The sequence below is a fragment of the Bubalus kerabau genome, chromosome 1, assembly GCF_029407905.1.
Source record: "Bubalus kerabau isolate K-KA32 ecotype Philippines breed swamp buffalo chromosome 1, PCC_UOA_SB_1v2, whole genome shotgun sequence".
NCBI lineage: Eukaryota > Metazoa > Chordata > Mammalia > Artiodactyla > Bovidae > Bubalus > Bubalus kerabau.
In genome coordinates this window covers 214,624,968-214,643,552 of record NC_073624.1, presented here as the reverse complement: position 1 = coordinate 214,643,552, position 18,585 = coordinate 214,624,968, and the positions used below count along the sequence as shown (strand labels likewise).

The 18,585-nt window shown below is 54.8% G+C and overlaps 1 protein-coding gene across 1 annotated transcript in view; it reads right to left on the bottom strand.

Annotated features, from left to right (window-relative positions):
* Positions 1 to 1,020: 1,020 nt before the first annotated feature.
* Positions 1,021 to 18,585, bottom strand: part of TCF7 (transcription factor 7) — a 30,735-nt gene continuing 13,170 nt past the window's right edge. Inside the window, exons 4-11 of the mRNA XM_055553770.1 lie at positions 9,446 to 9,557; positions 8,563 to 8,653; positions 5,805 to 5,924; positions 5,187 to 5,349; positions 4,965 to 5,072; positions 4,416 to 4,464; positions 2,824 to 2,896; positions 1,021 to 1,582 (exon numbers count right to left, since the gene is read on the bottom strand). Coding sequence (XP_055409745.1) covers positions 1,150 to 1,582; positions 2,824 to 2,896; positions 4,416 to 4,464; positions 4,965 to 5,072; positions 5,187 to 5,349; positions 5,805 to 5,924; positions 8,563 to 8,653; positions 9,446 to 9,557 — 1,149 coding nt within the window. The 3' untranslated portion in view covers positions 1,021 to 1,149. The remainder of the gene's footprint in view (positions 1,583 to 2,823; positions 2,897 to 4,415; positions 4,465 to 4,964; positions 5,073 to 5,186; positions 5,350 to 5,804; positions 5,925 to 8,562; positions 8,654 to 9,445; positions 9,558 to 18,585) is intronic.

Genomic DNA, 18,585 nt, shown 5'->3' with positions numbered 1-18,585 from the left:
ATATGCATTAACAATACAAAAATATCTTGAATATTACAATGGTCCTTTTTCTGTCAAGACGTCTTGCAGCACTACACTAGAACATACGATCTTTGGATTCTGAGAAGCCAGTGGCTAACATAGGAACTAGGCTTTTGTTGAGGGGTGTGTGTGGGTACAAGGATAGCCCTTTCTCTTTGGATTCAGGCTACGTACAGTGAAGTGGAGGCAAAAAGAAAACAAAACTAAATTAAATTAAAACGTGTGTTTTTTAAGGCTCAGGGTTGAAGCTTGGCTCAGAAATGGGTTAAAGTAGGCTGTGGTGAAAACCCGATGTTCACCACTAGAGGTTTTCTGGGCTCCTGCTTTAGTTGTATGGTCTTCCTTCCTGCAGCCCCATAGGGAAACTGAAGCTGGCCTGCTTACATGCTGGAAAATAGGTACTGGCTGTCCTGAGGTTTGATTTGCCCTATCTTACAACTGTCTAAAGAGCTGGCTAGACTGATGTGGATAAGCTGGAATTGGATCGGACAAGGCTCTCAGAAGTGGGGAAGGATGCACACTGGTTTTGAGCCACAGCTGACTTGAACCAGTGACTAGGGCATTAGGTATCAGGGCTTCTTAGGTGGTTGAATTTCTCAGGAAACATTTCCAAGTAATTTGAACTATAGCCACAAACACTCACCACCCACACTTGCCTGTAAGGTAGTGTCAGGTTATCCTGTTGCCGGGCTGATAGGCCTAAATCTAACCTATTCCATTCACTTATTGAAAGCTGCTAAAGAGAATGTGGGAAGAAGCTTCCCTTGGTTCAGCTTACAGATAGCAGATGGTTTTCTGTAAACAGGGCTTCTCCAGGCCCTTAAGAGAGAAGCACTGTCATCTTGAGCTTTGTGGTTGTGACCATGCTTACATGTTGTTTGGTAAACCAGCTGGTTCTTGGTCCATGAAGTATCTGGTACAGGGAAGGTGGGGCAGTGGTGGAGGGAAAGCAGCTGGGCTCAGTCCAGTCCACCTATGACCTATGGAGGAAAAGCAAGGGGGGCAGGGGCACCTGGCTGTCAAGACAGGGAGGGAGCCTGCCACAGGCATGGGGGATGCCCCTGATGAAATGACACAACACAGATCTGCTTCCCATCACTTGGAGCAGTTTAGATTGATGGCCCCAGGTTAGGCAGAAGTTGTGCAGACTCTGATATCTCCAGGGCCTGAGCTGTGAGAGGGAGCCAACAAGCCCCCTGGCCGGCTTCCACCTGCTTTGGGACTCTGTCGTATCCTCTCAGAGGGTGAGCCCCTGGAGGAAGCCATGTGTCTTGTGCATGCTAGGATGCCTGTCTCTGAGATTCCTGTTGCTGTACCTGTGTACTCTGCTGGTCGCTCTGAGGGGGCTGAGAGGCTGAGAGTGGCTGAGAGGCCTGGTGATGTAGGCGCCGATTCTGCAGGGCTAGCAAGCAGTTCTGTGGGGAGGTGGGGCAGCAGGAGGTACGAGGGCGAATCCTGGGGAGTTGGGGACCTGGGGCAGCCTAGAGCACTGTCATCGGAAGGAACGGGGCTGGGGCAGCGGCCTTCTCCGGGTAAGTACCGAATGCATTTCTTTTTCCTCCTAGGAATAGTGAAGAGAGTTATCTGTAAACAGAGGGTGAATTCATAGTCATACACCACAACCAAAAAATGCTGTCCTTGCACAGGCCTATCTCCCCATGACTTACATACATATGCCTATGCCTTAGGACTTAGCCTGACAACTGCTGGGCCTGGCCCAGACCGTGGACAGGTGCAGTTCCCAACAGAGCCACTAGATGGCACAGGGACCTTTTGTAGCTCCATGTGTGGGCTGCCTGCTATCTTCCAGGACAGCTGTCTCCTAGTCTAGGCTGCTGCAGCTCTGCTTCACATGTCTGTGAAGCTCAGATCTGATTAATGTGTGCTTGTGGCTTCTAGCCCTGAGCATTCCAAATACTTAGAGCTACGCTAGGAGCAGAGAAGGGGAAGAAAGGGAATTGTCTCACCCATTCCTACCATCTTATTTTCTGTTTGAGGACAAGGCTGCCTCCCATCATGTGTACATATGTACACACACTTACTCCCCCAAATTCCTCTTTGTTCTTGGACAGGGAACGTGGGGGTACCCTTCAGGGCTGAACAAGTATTCCCTAGAGTCAGTGAACTTACTGCCTGAGCCTAATATAGGCCAGGCCTGAGCCATTTGGTAGGTATATTTTCTTTTCCCATATACAAATATTGTATGCTGAAACACAGGTTTAATGCCATAGGATCTGAGTATGGGTGCCAGGGGTACCTGTGTTCACCTCTCCCTACCTCTGGTCTCAGTAGGTCACATGGCTATTGGGCATTTACCTTATTCAGGTTATTCTCTACTACAGTACTACTTTGTTGTTCTTAGATATGAGGCTCAGTGTGGTACAACAGGGATCCCAATTTGACGTGAGGGAGCTGGTGGTCCACAATGACGCTGAGGCCTGGGGACAGGGGCTTGAGCCACTTAAATGCTGTGTGTGAGATTTGTCTAATATGGACCTGCTCGGCCTGATTAGCACATCCATTACCAGGGACCCCTGGGCACCGGGCACCAGGCACCAGAGATGCCTTTTAAGCCTGCCTTTCCTTCCATCTAGGATATTCTCTCCTATTCCTTCCACTTAGACCCAAGTGATCTTCCTCACAAGCTGTGTTCATTCTCACTCTCAGGAGGCAATGGCTTCCCAATCTGTGGGTATGTTGGGGGGCTAGAGGCCAAAGGAGAACAGCAGGCCCAGCAGAATCTGTGCAGAGTCAGGGAAGCAGCTTGAAGCAAAGGGAGGGTGGTGGTGGGGACAAACCCACCTGCACGGACCACACCAATCCGTCTGCTGGTTGAGGCCAAAGCGAGCACGGCATTTCTTAGGCGAGCCAGGGTCTGCTCACAGCCATGCCAGAGGGGCAGAGCAGGGCAGAGGGCGGGCAGGCAGGCAGCAGGGCAGAGCAGGGCCCAGAAAGAAGAGGTAATATCAGTGTTAGCCAGTCACAGATACCCCACAGTCCCTACAGGCAAGGGCCTCTCCATGGCCTGTCCAGTCTTAGTGGGAGGCCAAGGGCCCAAAGCCAAGGTATCAGGAAAGGCTGGCACCCAGCTGGCAGTAGAGAGGCAGGGGAAGAATGGTGGGGGTGGGAGGGAGGAGACCCTATCAGGCTGGCTCCTCTCTGCCTGTGGGGCCCCTTGCAGCAAAGGGGCTGAGAGAAGGGCCTGAGGGGCCCATGGGGATCAAGCTTCTTCTGCCTTAGGCCTTCCCATCCCCTCCCCCAAGGCCCTGCCCATTTTGTCCATCTATTTTAGCCATCAGTTTTTCTTCATCTTTGCCAGTGCCCAGTCTTGCCTGACTCATTTCCCCTTGTGTTGTAGCTTAAAGCCTATGCTATACACGATTGAACACTGTCCAATCTTAGAGAAAAGACTGAGGACTCTGCTGAGCCCCAGTACTAGCCCCCTGTGTGGGGGCAGCACAACTAAGAAAGTCATTCATGGATATGGAGTGTGAATTACCAGAGTTGGGACAGGAATTCACCCACAGGAAGATTACCTGGAGCAGGGTGTGGCTTTCCTGGGTCCTCTATACAGTGCACTTGGCACCTCCATGAGAAAGAGGGGCTGGGGCGATAGAGAAACTACTAGGTACCAGCCAGCAGGCTTAGTGACTATAGGGCTCGGGCCTGGAGCGTGGCTCGCACTCCACCCAGACAGCCTGATGCTCACCTCCGCAGAACTAATCTGGATGCAGTGTTTGGGTTTAGTCTTGATTCAAACACTCAGTTCTCACTAGGTTCTCTGGCAGAGGGTGGCTGTTAGGAGGGCTTACAAAGGAGTGTATGTTTGTGGTGGGTCACAAACCATTGCTACAAGAATTGGCTTCGGGCTTCCCTAGTGGCTCAGTGATAAAGAATTCACTGGCAATGCAGGAGACAAAGGTTTGGTCCCTGTCCTGGGATCCCACATGCTGCAGGGCCACTAAGCCTGTGTGCCACAACTGTTGAGCCGGTGCTCGCAAGCGGGGAGCTACAACTACTGAACCCTGCATGCCCTAGAGCCTGTGCCCCACAACCAGAGTAAGCCCTTAGGTGGAAATGAAGACCCAGCCCAGCCGAAAATAAAATTCTGCTGGTCTTCCCTGGGACTTAAAATAGTAAAGAGTCATGTCCAACTCTTTGTGTCCACTCATGGTGCCAGTCTCCTCTGTCCACAGGGTTCTCCAGGCAAGAATACTGGAGTGGGTTGCTGTTCCCTTCTCCAGGGGATCGTCCCGACCCAGGGTTCAAACCTGGGTCTCCTGCATGGAAGGCAGATTCTTGACCATCTGAACTCCCTGGGATTTAGTACAGCTCTTTCTTTGGTGGGGCTTTGATTTGTGAGATGCAGGCCTAGCTCTGAGGGAAGGCCTCACCTGAGTTGGATTCTTGGTGCTTTTCCCTCGACCGTCTCTTCTTCTTCCCCTGCAGGGAACAAAGTGGAAGATGCTCAGGACTCTGGATGGGAGTGGTTGGGACACCTGCAGCCTACTGCCTAGTCAGGCTGTCCCTGGGGTTCCCAGCCCACCGTCCCCTCTGACCTGACCTGGGGCTCTGGTGTTTTCTTGACACCAGTTTTTGCTAGGTAACCACAGGGAAATTAGGGGCTCCTCCTCCCTTCCCCACACTGGCCTCCATTTTGGAGGAGGAGGTGACTTCAGGCTCATTTTCTTCTTTGTGCTGACCTCATCAAATACTGCACAACGGCCCTGTGTGGAAGCACATCCTGGGGAGGGGATGGGATGCGAGCCTGCCTTCACGGGTGGCTCCCCTCATCTGAGCCTTCCTGAGCTAGCCATCAAAGGTCTTGAGCCTCTCCTCCACCCTGTCCCCTCCTGTGTGCCTTCAGGACAGCAGGCCTGACTTCCTCTGGGGTATGGCACGCAGAAGGCTCCCCTACTGCGTGCGTGTGTTTGGCCACTCACATAGTTGTCCCGCGCCGACCAGCCTGGGTATAGCTGCATGTGCAGCTGCCTCTCCTTGCGGGCCAGCTCATAATACTTGGCCTGCTCTTCCCGGGACAGTGCGTGCCACTGCAGTGGGGAAGGGGGGCAGATGGAGGATGCATCAGAGAGTTGGCAGGCTGCTCAGGGTGAAGGTAGTCACGGTAGTCACCCCTACCAGCCCACCTGCCCCCGTGGCCTCACCCGACGGCCCAGGATCTGGTTGATGGCTGCACTCTCCTTGAGTGTGCACTCCGCAATGACTTTGGCTCTCATCTCCTTCATGTATAGCATGAAGGCGTTGAGTGGCTTCTTGATGGTTGGCTTCTTGGCTTCCTTCTCTGCCTTGGAGTCTGCTTGTGCTTTCCTGAGGGACAGATGAACACTCTGGAGCCCTCACGGTGTGCACCTAATGCGCCCCTCTCCTGTGTCCTGTGCGTCTGTCTGTCTCTGTGTGTGGTTGGGTAGATATACTAGGGTTTTGTAAATGGTGTCTTATTTTAGCTGCCCCAAAGTAGGTGAGCAGAGCTCACTATTGTTCCTTATAGGAATTTTGTAGCTAAGTAAGAAAGCCCCTCCTCTCTGGGCTCAACCTAAATCCTTGTCCCCCATTCCGTCCACCCCACTCCTGCTTCTGAGGGTCAAAAAAACAGTGGTCAGTGGTAAATTGCCACAAGATGGCTTGACAGGGGATCTCCTGGCAGTCCCTGGAGGGAGGGCTTGGCCCTGGTGAGAGGAATGTGTGTCCTGGGGTCTGCTTATTTTCCCTGCCGCCACCCCCACCCCACCCCCCCACCCCTGCCAAGTGTTTGTTCCACTCACAGGCTGCGGTCATAGGGCTGCAGCTCCTGCTTCCCTGAAGAGGGCACGATGGCTGGGTGGGGGATGGCTGCGGGGTGACCAGGGACACCAGAACCTAGCATCAGGGGTGGATGGGTGAACCTAGAGGCAAAAGAAAAGTTAACACTGAGCCAGGCATGTACGGCCCAGATCTATGGACACACAGAGGCCCCTGCACAGCACACGAGGACAGGCGAACGGTCACCCAACCCCACTGGCTGCACAAGTACACAGAAATACAGACACCTGCTCCCAAAACTGCAGACACTGCGCGAATCTACATGTGCAGCAGATTCAGGCGCTTCCTGGAGTCCTGAATAACTTCTGAATCAGTTCCCTTCTCATCTCCTGCTCTCACCAGCTCAGCCTCAACCTGTAGCTGCCCTGTGGGCTTCCTTACTTTCCTCACTGACCCCTCCAGGTCTCCCTCCATATAACAGCACTTGACTGCTGTTTCCCCCACTGCTCATAGAATAAAACCCAGGCTTCTTCCTAGGGATTGCACACCCATTCCCCACCCCATTTCCCATCACTTCCTGCCCCTCAGCCATCTCCAGCTGGTTGCTGTTATCTTTGTCCCCCTCGCTCAAGAGCTGTCCTCACAAAGCTTGTCCTGACCCATCGGACATGGCTGGGTCTCCTTGGGGCTCCCCCTTCACCCAGATAGCTGCTCTATCTCTCCCTCCTCTGCTGGGCTGGCAGCTCCAGTAGGTCTAGAAGTGTCTGCTGACAAACCCGTTCCATACCCGGACAGGTCTGTCCCCAGGGAGGTGAGCTAAGCGAGAGGACACGCAGGGATACAGTCCCCACTTGAACAGTGTGGAGTCACTGAGCAGGTGGCCCCTGAGACGTGTAAGAGGTGCTGCCTGAGTTTGGACAGAGTTCCAGGAGTGTCCAAGAGAGGTGTCCTGACTTGCCCTTTTCGGGATGCACAAGAGGTGAGTGCACACACACCTGCACACGTGTGCCTGCACTCTCTGGCTGCTCTCTGGTGCTTTGCACAGTACAGCTTGGGCTTAAGCCTCCTACACTCCCACTGGCTTCATTCTCAGTCACAGGGCAGCTCGGGGCTGGAGAATGACAGACGGACGGATGGACAGACGACTAACAGAGGGCAAGCACTGGCCTGGGCATAGCCTCTTGTGGGCACTGAAGCCTGGGCAACAGGAAGCAGGAGCCTGGCTGCAGGGTGGGGGACTCACCTGGGGTAGGGGGCGCCAGGGGCTGCGGTGGGGGCAGGGAAGTGCTGTCTATATCCGCAGGAAGGGGACAGGGGGTAGAGAGGAGGGCTGGGCCTGTGGTTGGGAGAGATAGCTGTTAGCAGTCTGGCTACTGGACAACTGTTAGTCTGACTACTGGCCAGATGTGGGGAAGGACTTCCCCACTGTGCTCAGGCCTGACCCCTAGTGTAATAAGGTAAACTGGCTTCCGCTTGGACCGCTCTAGTGTGTGTTTTAAACATCTGCCACCAGAGGGCAACCTTTCTCTCTGCAGGCTAACCTCCTTTCTACTGGTGTATAAGGGCCAGAAATGGCAGCACTCTCCTGGCACTGAGCTTAGTAGATCCCTGGGTCCCCTCCAGTCTCATCTTGTGAAATTTGGGCTTATTTCCATACCTGCCATAGGACCTTTATGCCCACTGTTAACACTTGGGATTGTTCTGTCCCACTTTGCTTCAAACTCCTGGTCATCTGTCAAGGTCTTACTTGGCCAAAACAGCCTTTCTTCTGAAACAGCCATGGGAATCCCAAACTGGATGAGGTGTCCCCCCAGGCTTCTACAGCCCTCAATCAAAGCACTGCTACCCATGCTTTGTAACTGGCCTCTTGTCTAAGTTGTACACGAGGTGGACTGAGATATGGGAGGCAGGGACCTGAGGATCAACCCACTTGAGCAGTGCTTCTCTGGTGCCCAGAACTTGCCTGCCACACATCAATCCTGGGGATAGTCCTGATTTGTATTCAAGGTGAACCTTTATCCAAGGTGAATCTGGACATGGAAGAGCGAGCTGAATGTGGATAAAGGACAAGTAGAAAGAGGCAGGCAGGCCCAGGGAAGCCAAGCTTTCCTACTTTTGGGTGGCTGTTGCAACCTGGAGAGGCCTGAGACCTGCCTTGGTCGAACTGCGGTCGATGAGCAAAAGGTCACATACCCTGCCAAGAACCTGCTCCAGCCAAAGACAGGCCCTTTGGCTCATGGTTGGATTTGCTGCATAGGATCCAGGTTGGCTTTTCCTGGCCCAGCATTAGTGGACTCTATAAGCAGGCTGCCAGGAGTTTGGACTGAAGCAGGCACCATACGGGCAAGACAGACCCTGAACTTCGAGCAACTCTGCCAAGGAGGGGACCAGCTGGCAGTAGACACAGGGGCGAGTGGGTAGCATCCCCCTGTCCGCCAGGCCACTGAGAAACAGCGGCCTCTCCTGTGTCCTTCAAGCTGCCACCTCCCTGCTCAGGCCTGCCTTTCTATCTCACACACTCATATGACCCTAAACAGCCCAGGGTTCCCGCATTCAAGTCTCCTAGACATTAAGGCGGAGCGTGACAGGGCTGGGTCTCCTGTCTTTCCAAAGGGAGTTTGTGTGGCTGGCTGACGCAAGGCTAGAGCGGCTGGCCAGCCCGTTACTTGTATAGAGCTGGCAGCAAGGTGCTCCGCACAGAAGAGTGGAGGAGAAAAGTGGAAGGGCGGGTATGGGTCCGGCCAGCACAAGGGGCCCCTTTCCCACTGAGCCCTCACTTACCAGCTCACAGTGTGGGGGAGCTGTCCCATGCTGCCTGAGGTCAGAGAGTAGAAGCCAGAGAGGTCAGGGGTCTGCAGAGGCCTGTGAACTCCTGCAGGGGAGAGGGCAGAGTAAGTGAGCTAGCCTGACCTAGAAGCCGCTCCAGCTGGTTCCTGCATCCTAGAGCCTCCTGTGGGGCCCTCAAGATCCCGTGTCCCTGTGCTAGAGGACCCGACATACTGGTCTTTTCAGGATTAGCCTGGTGTGATCAGAGTGCCCCATTTGCAGACTGTGGGCATCAAGGGCAGATGGTTGGTGTGACTTGCTTGTGGACAGTGGCTGGGTAGTGGCAGAGCTGGAGTCATGAAGGAGTGGAAGACCAAACCTTGCCGCACCCTGGCTCACTGCTGGTCTACAACTGGGGCCTCTCTGCTGGGGACTCTAGCCTGGCTTTCTGGGCAGGAGGCAGACCCCCTGGCCCAGGAGCCCAGGGATCCAGGGCTCCACCCATTCCTCTTGCCCCCTCCTCCCCAGGGTTGAGTCAGCAGGTTTCCCACAGCCGACAGTGGCTGATTTCAGAATGACTTTGCCCGAGGCTGAGGTGAATCAGCCATCACAACCACCACTTTCCATTTTCTCACTGTGGGGAGGGAAAGACTACAAGTTCTCTATCATCTTCACACACAGGCCTACTCCCATACTGGCACTGGTTAGCCACTCAGGATTCAGTCTCCTGCCTAAACCTCAAACTTTCAAATTTTGACCTGGTACCACCTTGCCCACCCCTTTGGTGTCTTCAAGAACTGTCTAGCCTCTTGCTCTCAGAAGGCAGGGACTTGATCCCCTTTCCCCGCCACTCCCCGGCTCTGGGTCTTGTTGGGCCCTTCCCATCCAGGATCCATACCTTGCTTCTGGCTGATGTCGGCTGGTGCAGGTGTGGGGTGTGGGCTGCTGAAATGGTCATAGAGAGGAGAAAGTTGGGGGACGCCATGGGAAGGCTGACTGGCCTTGTTGTGCTGAAAAATGAGGAGGGTGGGTGGGTGAATGTGGGGGACCCAAGGGAGGAAGGCACAGGACTGGGGTGCACATGTAAGAAAAGTCCCAATTTGCTGTGTGGGGGTAGCCCAGTCATCAGAGGAAAGTGGAGGTGGTCAAAACCACAGGCTTCACTGGACAGGACCCCACTCAAGCTACCCTGTGTCCAGTGGCTCTCTTGACCCTCTCCACCAGCCTCACCCCAGACTTTGCCCAAAGAGTCCAGTCTCCCAGAGAGTCTCTCAGTCTTTCTTTGCCCTCAGTTCTAGTAAGGCATTTTTCCCCTGCCCAGGAAATTCTTCCTGTCTCTTAGTTTCAGAGATCCCCCAGTTTCTCTGAGGCCCAATGGCTTGCCTGGTGAGTTGCTCATGCCTTCAGCCTTAGGACAGCCTGGAGCTTGCTTTTCTCCTCTGGCCCCCAGACTGAGGGGCTTATGTCTGACCCTCTGGAGCCACCGCTTAAGAGGATTTGATGACATAGTGGAGGAAGCCTTTTCTTCTTCAAGGGAGGTGGAGCAAGCTGGCTCCAGGTGTGGCTAGGCTCCCTCCAGAGCCAACCCACCCAGCCTCCACACTTCCTGTTTCCTCGGCACCACAGGACTCTTACTTTTCACACTGGTCACATGGATTTGTCATGAGATGACTCATTCAGGCTGGGACGGGGGCTCCCCATCAGAACCCAGCCACAGGGAGTGTGCTGCTCAGGGCCACGGCTCAGCTCTGCATATCCTCAGTGCACACCTTTGCTGGCCGGGGCCCTGGAGACATCATCTAAAGCTCAGGTTAGCACCACTTGTAAAAGCCCACCTATGGGGATGCTGCTGGCTGGGCTCACAGATGAGCGACCACTAACCCATGGCACAGAAGTATCTTTGGGACGTATCTGGGGCAAGACACTAATGATTATAGAGGTTGTGGTCTGGGCTTCTTCCCAGCCCGTAGGTGAAATTTCTCACTGGATGAATGTAGCCAGTATAATGGCTGGGGCTCATGACCCTTCATCACCAGCTTTGGGGAAGGTTAGGGTCGCTCTTGGTGGGAAGACTTGGCTTAGGTCCTTTGGCACTGGCTCTTGGCAGTCCAGGTGAGGCTAAAGGGACAGGCAGGTATGAATAACACTGTAGCCGTGGCAGGAGGCTCCCAGGTGGGCACAGGATCCCACACATGTCTGCAGCAGTCCTGGCCACCATCTCCCCCACATTCCTGCCTCCAGGGAAGCTTCAGGCTGGGCTACAAGCTGCACCCTTCCCCCCAGATGTTGGTAAGTTGCCGACATTACCACCTGTCAGCCTCCCTCTCATCCCTCTGCCGTCCACCAGGAGGAGTCTTCGATCCCAGGGCTAATCAGTGTCTCAGGAAGACAGGAGTTACTGTTAATAGTGCTGGCTCCTTTGTGACTGGCATGGATTTGACACTACACCTACTTCCTGAGGCCAATGCCTCACCTCTGACCAGAGCCTGCTCCTGACCGCAGGCAGGAGAGCTTCCTGAGGGCTCTCCACTTGAAGCCTGAGAGTCTGCCAACCAGGTTCAGTTCCTGGAGCTAACTTTATTACCATACCCGTGCACCCGTTGCCTTGTCAGAAATGGCTGTCGTGACGACATGTAAGAAGCCCCTCATTCACCCTGAAGGGTGAGGATGAAACGCTACTCATAGTGCCTCCCTTTCCCTGTGGTGCCCGGTTCCACAGGGGCCAGACCCTTTGGTCTTATTATGCCAAAGGAGGCCTGCCTGGAGATGGCAGACATGCCTGGCAGCATCACCTGGGGAGACTGATGACAGGGCCATGTCATTTCCAGGTTTTGGTTGCTGTGACCTTCCTGTTGCTATTTGAAGGTCAGGCTTTCTGAGCAAGCTGGGGAAAGGAAGGTCCTGCCATTCTCAGCTCCTCTTTTATTCCCAGCACAGACCCAGATAATAGTAACAGGCTGGGATTGTGTGGGGGAGTGGAAGGTGGAATGTAGGATTCTTAGGCCCACAGGTGTCTGGCAGGAGAGAGAGGGGACTGGGACAGATATGGGATATGTGGGGAATGTGATTTCTTCATGTACTGAGTTTTAGCCCTGTGCTAGACCACTCTTTATTCCCACTCAGGGGACCAGCAGATTGCCATGTCTCCAAGCTGTCAACGTTCCGGGTGTCACCTCTTTTCTTGCTTCCCTTTATTGCACATCTCAGCAGAGCAGTCCTTGTCCTCTACCTCCAGTCCTCAGCCCTTGTTATCCCTTCATCCAAGCCAGCTTCTTGCCCCCATCACTTCACCAGATGACTTGTCAAGGTCCCCAGGGACTTGCATGTTGCTGAACTCAACAGTCAGGTCTCAGTCTTCATTGTACTTGGCTTCTTGGCACATTGAACACAACTAACTCCTCCCTTCTCCTCGCAATAGGTTCTTCACTTTGATTCCAGAATGCCACACTTCCCGATTTTCTTCTAACCTCTGAGGCCACTCCTTCTTGGCCTTGTTTCTGGCTCTTCATCGTTTTCCTGTCCTGACCCAAGTCTGGCCCTCAGCTCTGTATCAATCCTCACCTCCCAAGGGTGCTCTCATCCAGGCTTACAGCTTTAAATGTCTTCATCTGATGACGCTACATCTGTATCTCCACAGCCTCTACTTCTCCCCGGAACGCTACTCTCCAAATGCTCCCAAATGCAACACGTCCAAAGTAGAACCTTTGACTTTTTGCCCCAAACATTCCTCTCCATCTTCCTCAGTTAATATCAACTCCCTCCTTCCAGTTGCTGAGACAAAACAGCTTGGAGTCATCTCTGATGCTCCTTTTTCTCACACTCCACCTCTAGTGTGTCAGCAGATCCTAATGGCTCTACTTTCAAAATATATCAGAACCCAACCATTTCTTCCTTTCTCCGTGTCCCCACCCAGTCTAAGCCACAGTCACTTCCCACCTGGCAGACACAACAGTCTCCCGCTCTTCCATCCAGCAGCTATATAAATCAGATCATGTCAGCCTGGAGCCTGCACCAAACTTCCCCAGGCCTATACAGCCCTAGGATCAGACCCTAATCACCTCTCTAACCCCATTACCTTCCTCTCTCCTTGTTCATTGTGCCCAGAACTTAATCTCGTTGCTTTAGCCTTCAGCCACCTCTTCCATTTATTCCAGTGGTCATTTCTTAAGTGTGCCTAGGATATGAAGTGGGCTGGGAAGCACAGCTACTAGGCTTGCTGACCTTTTCGGTAACCTTACCTCTGTAGGATCCCAGGCCAGTTTGCTCCTTGTAAAATAAGCATGAGCCTATTCAACCCTGCTACCTAATTGGTCACAGATGCAAAAATCCTGTTATACCCTAGAATTTTGGAGGCAGGAGCCCAGGGCCTATGCAGGTAGAAAGCTTTCTGGAAACCTCAGGGGCCTCCTTAACCTGATAAATTCCTAGGACAGGGATTAGCCAGATCCGAGGCCTCGTGGCACACAGGGAAGACTAGCCTCAGGGCCTCCCTCAAGAAGCTGGGACCTTAGTGGGGGCATCCCACCATTTGCCGTCTTAAGGGCACAAATGCCTGGAGCCCAGCGCAGGTGGTGGAGTGAACAGGTCCCTCCAGGCCATAGGGCTTTCAAGTTTAAACCGCTTCAGAGAAGGCCCTGCCATCCCACCTTGGCGCTGGCTTTTCAGCCCTCAGGGGTAAAAGCCTGGTTGGTGGAGTGGGCAGCTCTGAGCTTGGGAAATCTTAGGAGCAGAGCCTGGGGTCCACGGTGCCAGCTCTAGGAGGACAGTCCCAGAGTCCCACCCTTCCCGGAGTGGGAGGGTGAGAGGGGGTATCTACTCCAAGACAAGGAGAGGATGGCTCCACAGTGGATTTCTCAGCAAACCACCTTCCCTGCAGACGGCTAGCATGGGCCACAAGTCCTAGAGAGCTCTCTCACCTGACAGATGGCTAGGGCCGACCCTCCTCGGCCAGGCTAGTTAAGCTCCACGTTGTATGTAGCACAGCTCACTCTAAGCCGAGGGACCCTCAGAATCTAGCTCAGCCTCAAGCCCGGTATGCACGTGCGCAACAGGGGCAGGTGCTCTGAGGCCTCGTCCTGTCCACCAGCCTTCCCTGGGGACTGGGGAAAAGCCTCATTAAACAGGAGTCTACTGCCAAACCACAGGAGAGGTGCCAGGTGGGCAGAGGGGGCACTGAGAGCCTGCTGGCAGCTGGAGGACCCGAGGTGCCAGGGCTCCAGGGCAGAGCACCGAGGGCCTGGCCGGTCCTTCCCACGTTCATGCAGGCTGCCTCTGAGTTCACTCCCAGCCCCCTCCACGCCTGGTGGTGGTAGCCAGGGTGGGGGGCGGGGAACTGTCTGGCGGGGGACCTGGTGCCCCATGCCCCCCTCGGCCAACAGAACGTCCCGCTCCACGGCCTCAGCACAAGGCTGTCCCAGGGCTAGGCTGCCCAGACAGCAGGGTGGAGTTGCCTGGGGCCTGCCTGCGTCTGGGGAACTTAGTGACTGGAGCTTCTCTCCTCCCCTGATGGTGACTGCCCCGTTCCTAGGGAAGGAGGCAGGCCTTGATGGATTGTCTGCCGAATATCTGGACGGCACAGCCTCTTCTAACCTCTACAAGCAGAGAGCTGGGCACTCATGGTGGGATGTATAAGCCAATGACAGACGGGACAGCAGACTGTATTCCTTGACCAGCACACTCCCACACCCTTGTTTTGACCTTTGCATACAAGCCCTTTCCCCTGTTTCCCTCCAGACTGCAGCACTCAGGACGAGTCCAGGACTCTGAGACCCCTGGGCTGGGAGGCCATGCCTGCTGAGGCCTTAGCACAAGCGGACCTTCCTGCCTTGGCATTGCTCTTACTGTTCGTCCCACGGCCACTTCAAAACCCATCATCCCAAAGCGGGTCCTCATCCTTCTGGGGTTAGCCCATGGCTGGAGATTCCTCACTCTGGTGCCCTCATATGCCCTCCTCTTGTTGAGCAGGCTGGAGCCAGGAAGGGGCCCTAGGGCAGGGCCAGGCAGGAGGAGGTGGAAATGAGGGACTCCTGAGGTCGGTCTCCCCTGATCTGAAGGCGAGCTTGGGCCTGGCTGCTCCCGCCTCCCTCTCCCCACCCCCACTTCCTGCAGGCTCAGGTGAAAAATAAACACAGTCGGCATTTTCCCTGCAGACCGCAGAGGTCCGCTTACAGACTGTGTGCACCCTGAGAGCCCTTGCCACCGCCAGCAGAGAAACTCCCTCGCCTCTGACGGTTGACTCTGAAAACCCCCAAACGCTTGAGCCCCACAACACTTTCCCAGCGAAGAAAGTTGCTGCTTCCTCTGGTCTCAAGCCTGGGGGGGTGGGGAGCGTGTCAAGCCTGACAAGGTCCTCCCAAGAAGGCCTCCCCTTGGCAGGGGACTGTGCCAGGAGAAGCACCCCCACCCTCCCTGCCCCCGCCCAAACACACACATAAACACACTGTACCAGAATTCACAGTTGATCACTATCAGCAGAGACATTCAGTCAGGGTGTATTTACTATGCCTCTACTATGTATCAGGCAAAAGAACGTTCTCGGCTAGAAGAAAGAGCATCTGCTAATGGCAGATGATTATGAGAGGCATAGCTGTACCCTGTGCCAGGCATAGTTCTGAGCCCCTTGCAGATTTTAACTCATAGACTCCTAAAACACACTTGTGATACAGGTGTAATTATTATCGCCATTTGATAGATGAGGAAACTTGAGGCAGAGACATTACATAGCTTGCCCAAGGTCACACAGCTTGTAAGCAGCAAAGCTGAGCTTCCTTCCACCCATGGTGCTGCAGAGGCCCTCTGGTCGTGGACCAACAAGGGGGAGCAGGGGAAGGAGCCCTAGTCCTCAAATCAGTCTCCCTGCTTAAGCCTAGTTGGTCAGTCACCTAAGTCAGTGCTTCCCTGACCCTAAAAAATGCTCCTGTAAGTTCTGAGACCCCACACTGGGAGCTTCCGTGATGGCAGTATTTAGACACGACCCCCAGGTCCCCAGCTCACATCACTCCTCACCCTCTCACAGCCACACCTCAGCCTTGTCCAGCCTCACAGGCCTGCTTTTCTCTTACCCAGGCACCCAGCTCAACTTCACCTCAACACCTTGCCTACCCCTTGCACACTGCGCTCTCCTGCTAGCTTTCCATATTTCCTCCTCCTCTTTGCCAGATTCCTTCTCATCCTGACCTCAGTCTAAGGGCCACTTCCTTAGAAAGGGCTGTAACCTGGGAGGGGCTCCAGCAGGTGGAGGTGCCTACTTGCCGCAGGAGTGGCTGGGGGTCCCGGAGGGCAGAAGGGGCTTGTTGGTCCTCTCTGCCTCTCCAGGGTCTGTACTTGGCTTATTCACTAAGACTTTTAAACAACGGCCTCTAGAAGTTCTGGTGCCCCAGAACTTCTGCACGCCCACCCACTCATCCACCATGGACCTGACTCCAGTCTCTTGGCTCCTAGAAGGCAGGGGAGGGTATTCCTGATGCCTCCTTTGAAGCTGGGGAAAGGCCTTTGGGGACAAGTCCACAGCAGGAGTCAGATCCACACCTTGAACACAAGGTGGCCTATTGAGAGTGATGGCTCTCTGTGCCAAGGGCACACACATGAAGTTGAGTACTGTAAACGCCACAATGACAGCTCATTTGAGGCCAGCATTATCCTTCCCATTTTACACATGAGGGAAGTGAGGCTCAGGGACACTGAGAAGGTTGCTCAAACGTACTACCTCGAGTCAGTGCTGGGGACCCCTTTAGGACTCTCGGGGTCTTCGGCGATGTCAAACAGACACAGTCTCATCTCTCCCCTCTCCCTCTGCTCCAGCCACTGAGGGCTGCTGGCTCAAGGGCAAGGCTGTTCCCTCTGCCTGGGGAGCCATCGTCCACAACTTGCTGGGTCCTCTGGCAGTGTATGCGGGCAGGGCCCAATACAAGCCAGTGTTTGGGGAGAATGCGGCAGCACTGGACAAAGCACCCTGGCTGGACACAGCAGCACACAGGAGGCTGGGAGGAGCTGGGCGACTGCTGGGACTCAGGGACATCCTGCCTGGCACCTGGGAACCCATGCCGCCTTCCATCGCATCTCCTCCTTTCTCCAGACGGTCAAAGCCAGGGTTGCCAACTTCATACGGTACCTTTGTGCTAATTGGAAGAAGTACCTGCTCTGGAGAGACACCTGGGTCCATACCAGGCCACATGGCTTGGGGAGCATAGTGCAGGCTGGATCTCAACTCCTTGGCCCAGATCCCCTGCGTAATCACACAGAGTGGCCCTGCTCATAAGGCCCTCTCCAGTTCTCACTTCTCTTCCCTGCGTTGCCAGAAACTACGCGTGTCAACTTTCAGAGTGCCCCTGAGCATCCACTCTGGTCTTGATCAGTTCCTCTGGATGCCTCCCAACTCCAGGGTCCCCTAGTGCCTACCACACCTCCCCCAGACCTCTCTATCACCGATGGTGTGTAAGTGCCAAGGAGTCTGGCCAGTTGCTGAGTGGGAACCCCCCCCACCCCTACACACACACATAAGGCCTGGGACAATGAGAATGAACTTTCCAGAAGGAAACAGGTCCCCTTTCCAAAGGGGAATTCACCTGCGTATCAGCCAAGCCTTGAGGTGTGGGCTCCCACAGATCCCACCTCTGCAGATACACCCTAGCTGGGCTCATGCCCCTTTATCCCCACCCCTACTCTGGGCCCTTCTGCCCAGGACATGGCGCTCTCCAGGGGATGGCCCTCCAGCTCCCCGCCCCTCACAGAGCATGGAGCTGTGGCACTGTGGCCCGCGGAGCTGGGGACTGGGGGATGGCTGGGCCACCCGCTAGTAGACCAGGAGGCTTCAGTCCTCCCGCCAGCCCGGGACTGTTGCCAGGGATGCACAGAGCCCCACCAGGCCCCTGTGGCCAGTCCACCAGCTGCCTGGTCCTGACATCAGATAGTGGGGCCCTGCCACAGCAGAGGTGAGGACCAGAGACCCACAGGCAGCCTTGGCAAACCACAGGCCTGCTCTAGACCCAGCCCAGCCCTGAGGCGCCCTCAGAGCTAGCGGAACCTCACTGAGTTGAGTGGCCTGGCCCACAGCCTCCAGCGGTTTCTATGCATTCGTTTACTTTTGTTTTCCTTCTTCCTCTTTGAGGTAAACGCCCCTCAGGACAGGATGTTTTTAGAGGAAAATATAAGCTTCCGGGAGCTGCTGCAGCGGAGCTGCTAGTTGATACACCGACACATTTTTGAGGACTCTGCAGCAGCCCTGGGGCTGGGCATCCCCCTGTCCAGGGAGTTCCTCTCCCAGCTCCTCGATCTCAGTGCCCAGCCATCTGGGACCCCGCGGGGGCTGAGGCAGGCCAGGGGCACAGCATCAGCTCAGGCTGTCTGAGGCAGTAGGGAAAGCTGGGATCTGGGAGGACAGCATCTGAGGAGGTCAGAGGTTTTGTTACCCTAGGAGTGAAACCAAGAGGCTTTGTGGAAAAGTCCTGAAGAAGGTGAACGTGCAGGTTCAGTGATGGCAGCCCCTACTAGTGACAGCCTCCTGTATGCCGGGCGCCCCGCAGAGTCCCACCCTGCAGAGTCTTCCCAGCCACTGTGTGATCTGTGTGTAGACTGTACAGACGAGGAACAGGAAGACAGGAGAGGGAAAATGACTTGCCCAAGGTCTCAGAACAAGTAGTGATAGATCTGGATTTGAATCCAGCCTCTTGGGTTCCCGGCCAGAAATCTTTACCACTCAGTGACAGGCCCCACAGGCCACAGGTGGTAGCCAGCGAGGAGACCACACGTGTGAGGCCCAGGGGCCGAGTGGTTGCCAGATTCTCCCTTGCCCACACTGGGTCTCCTCACTGAGACCTCCACCCACCCAGGACCCCAGGGATCACCGACTTCGCCAGCAACACCCTGTCAGTAATCTCTCTTGGAAAAAACTGACCAGCTGTGTGACTCTGACCCCCATCTCGTTCTGTGTGAAGGGCGTTTTCACCCTGCCCTCTAGGTGGTGGTTTTGGTCCTCAATTATAAATGACTAAAGGAACCATGAGAAATTCTTCCTACGGGGTCTGGCCTCCGTTTTCCCAG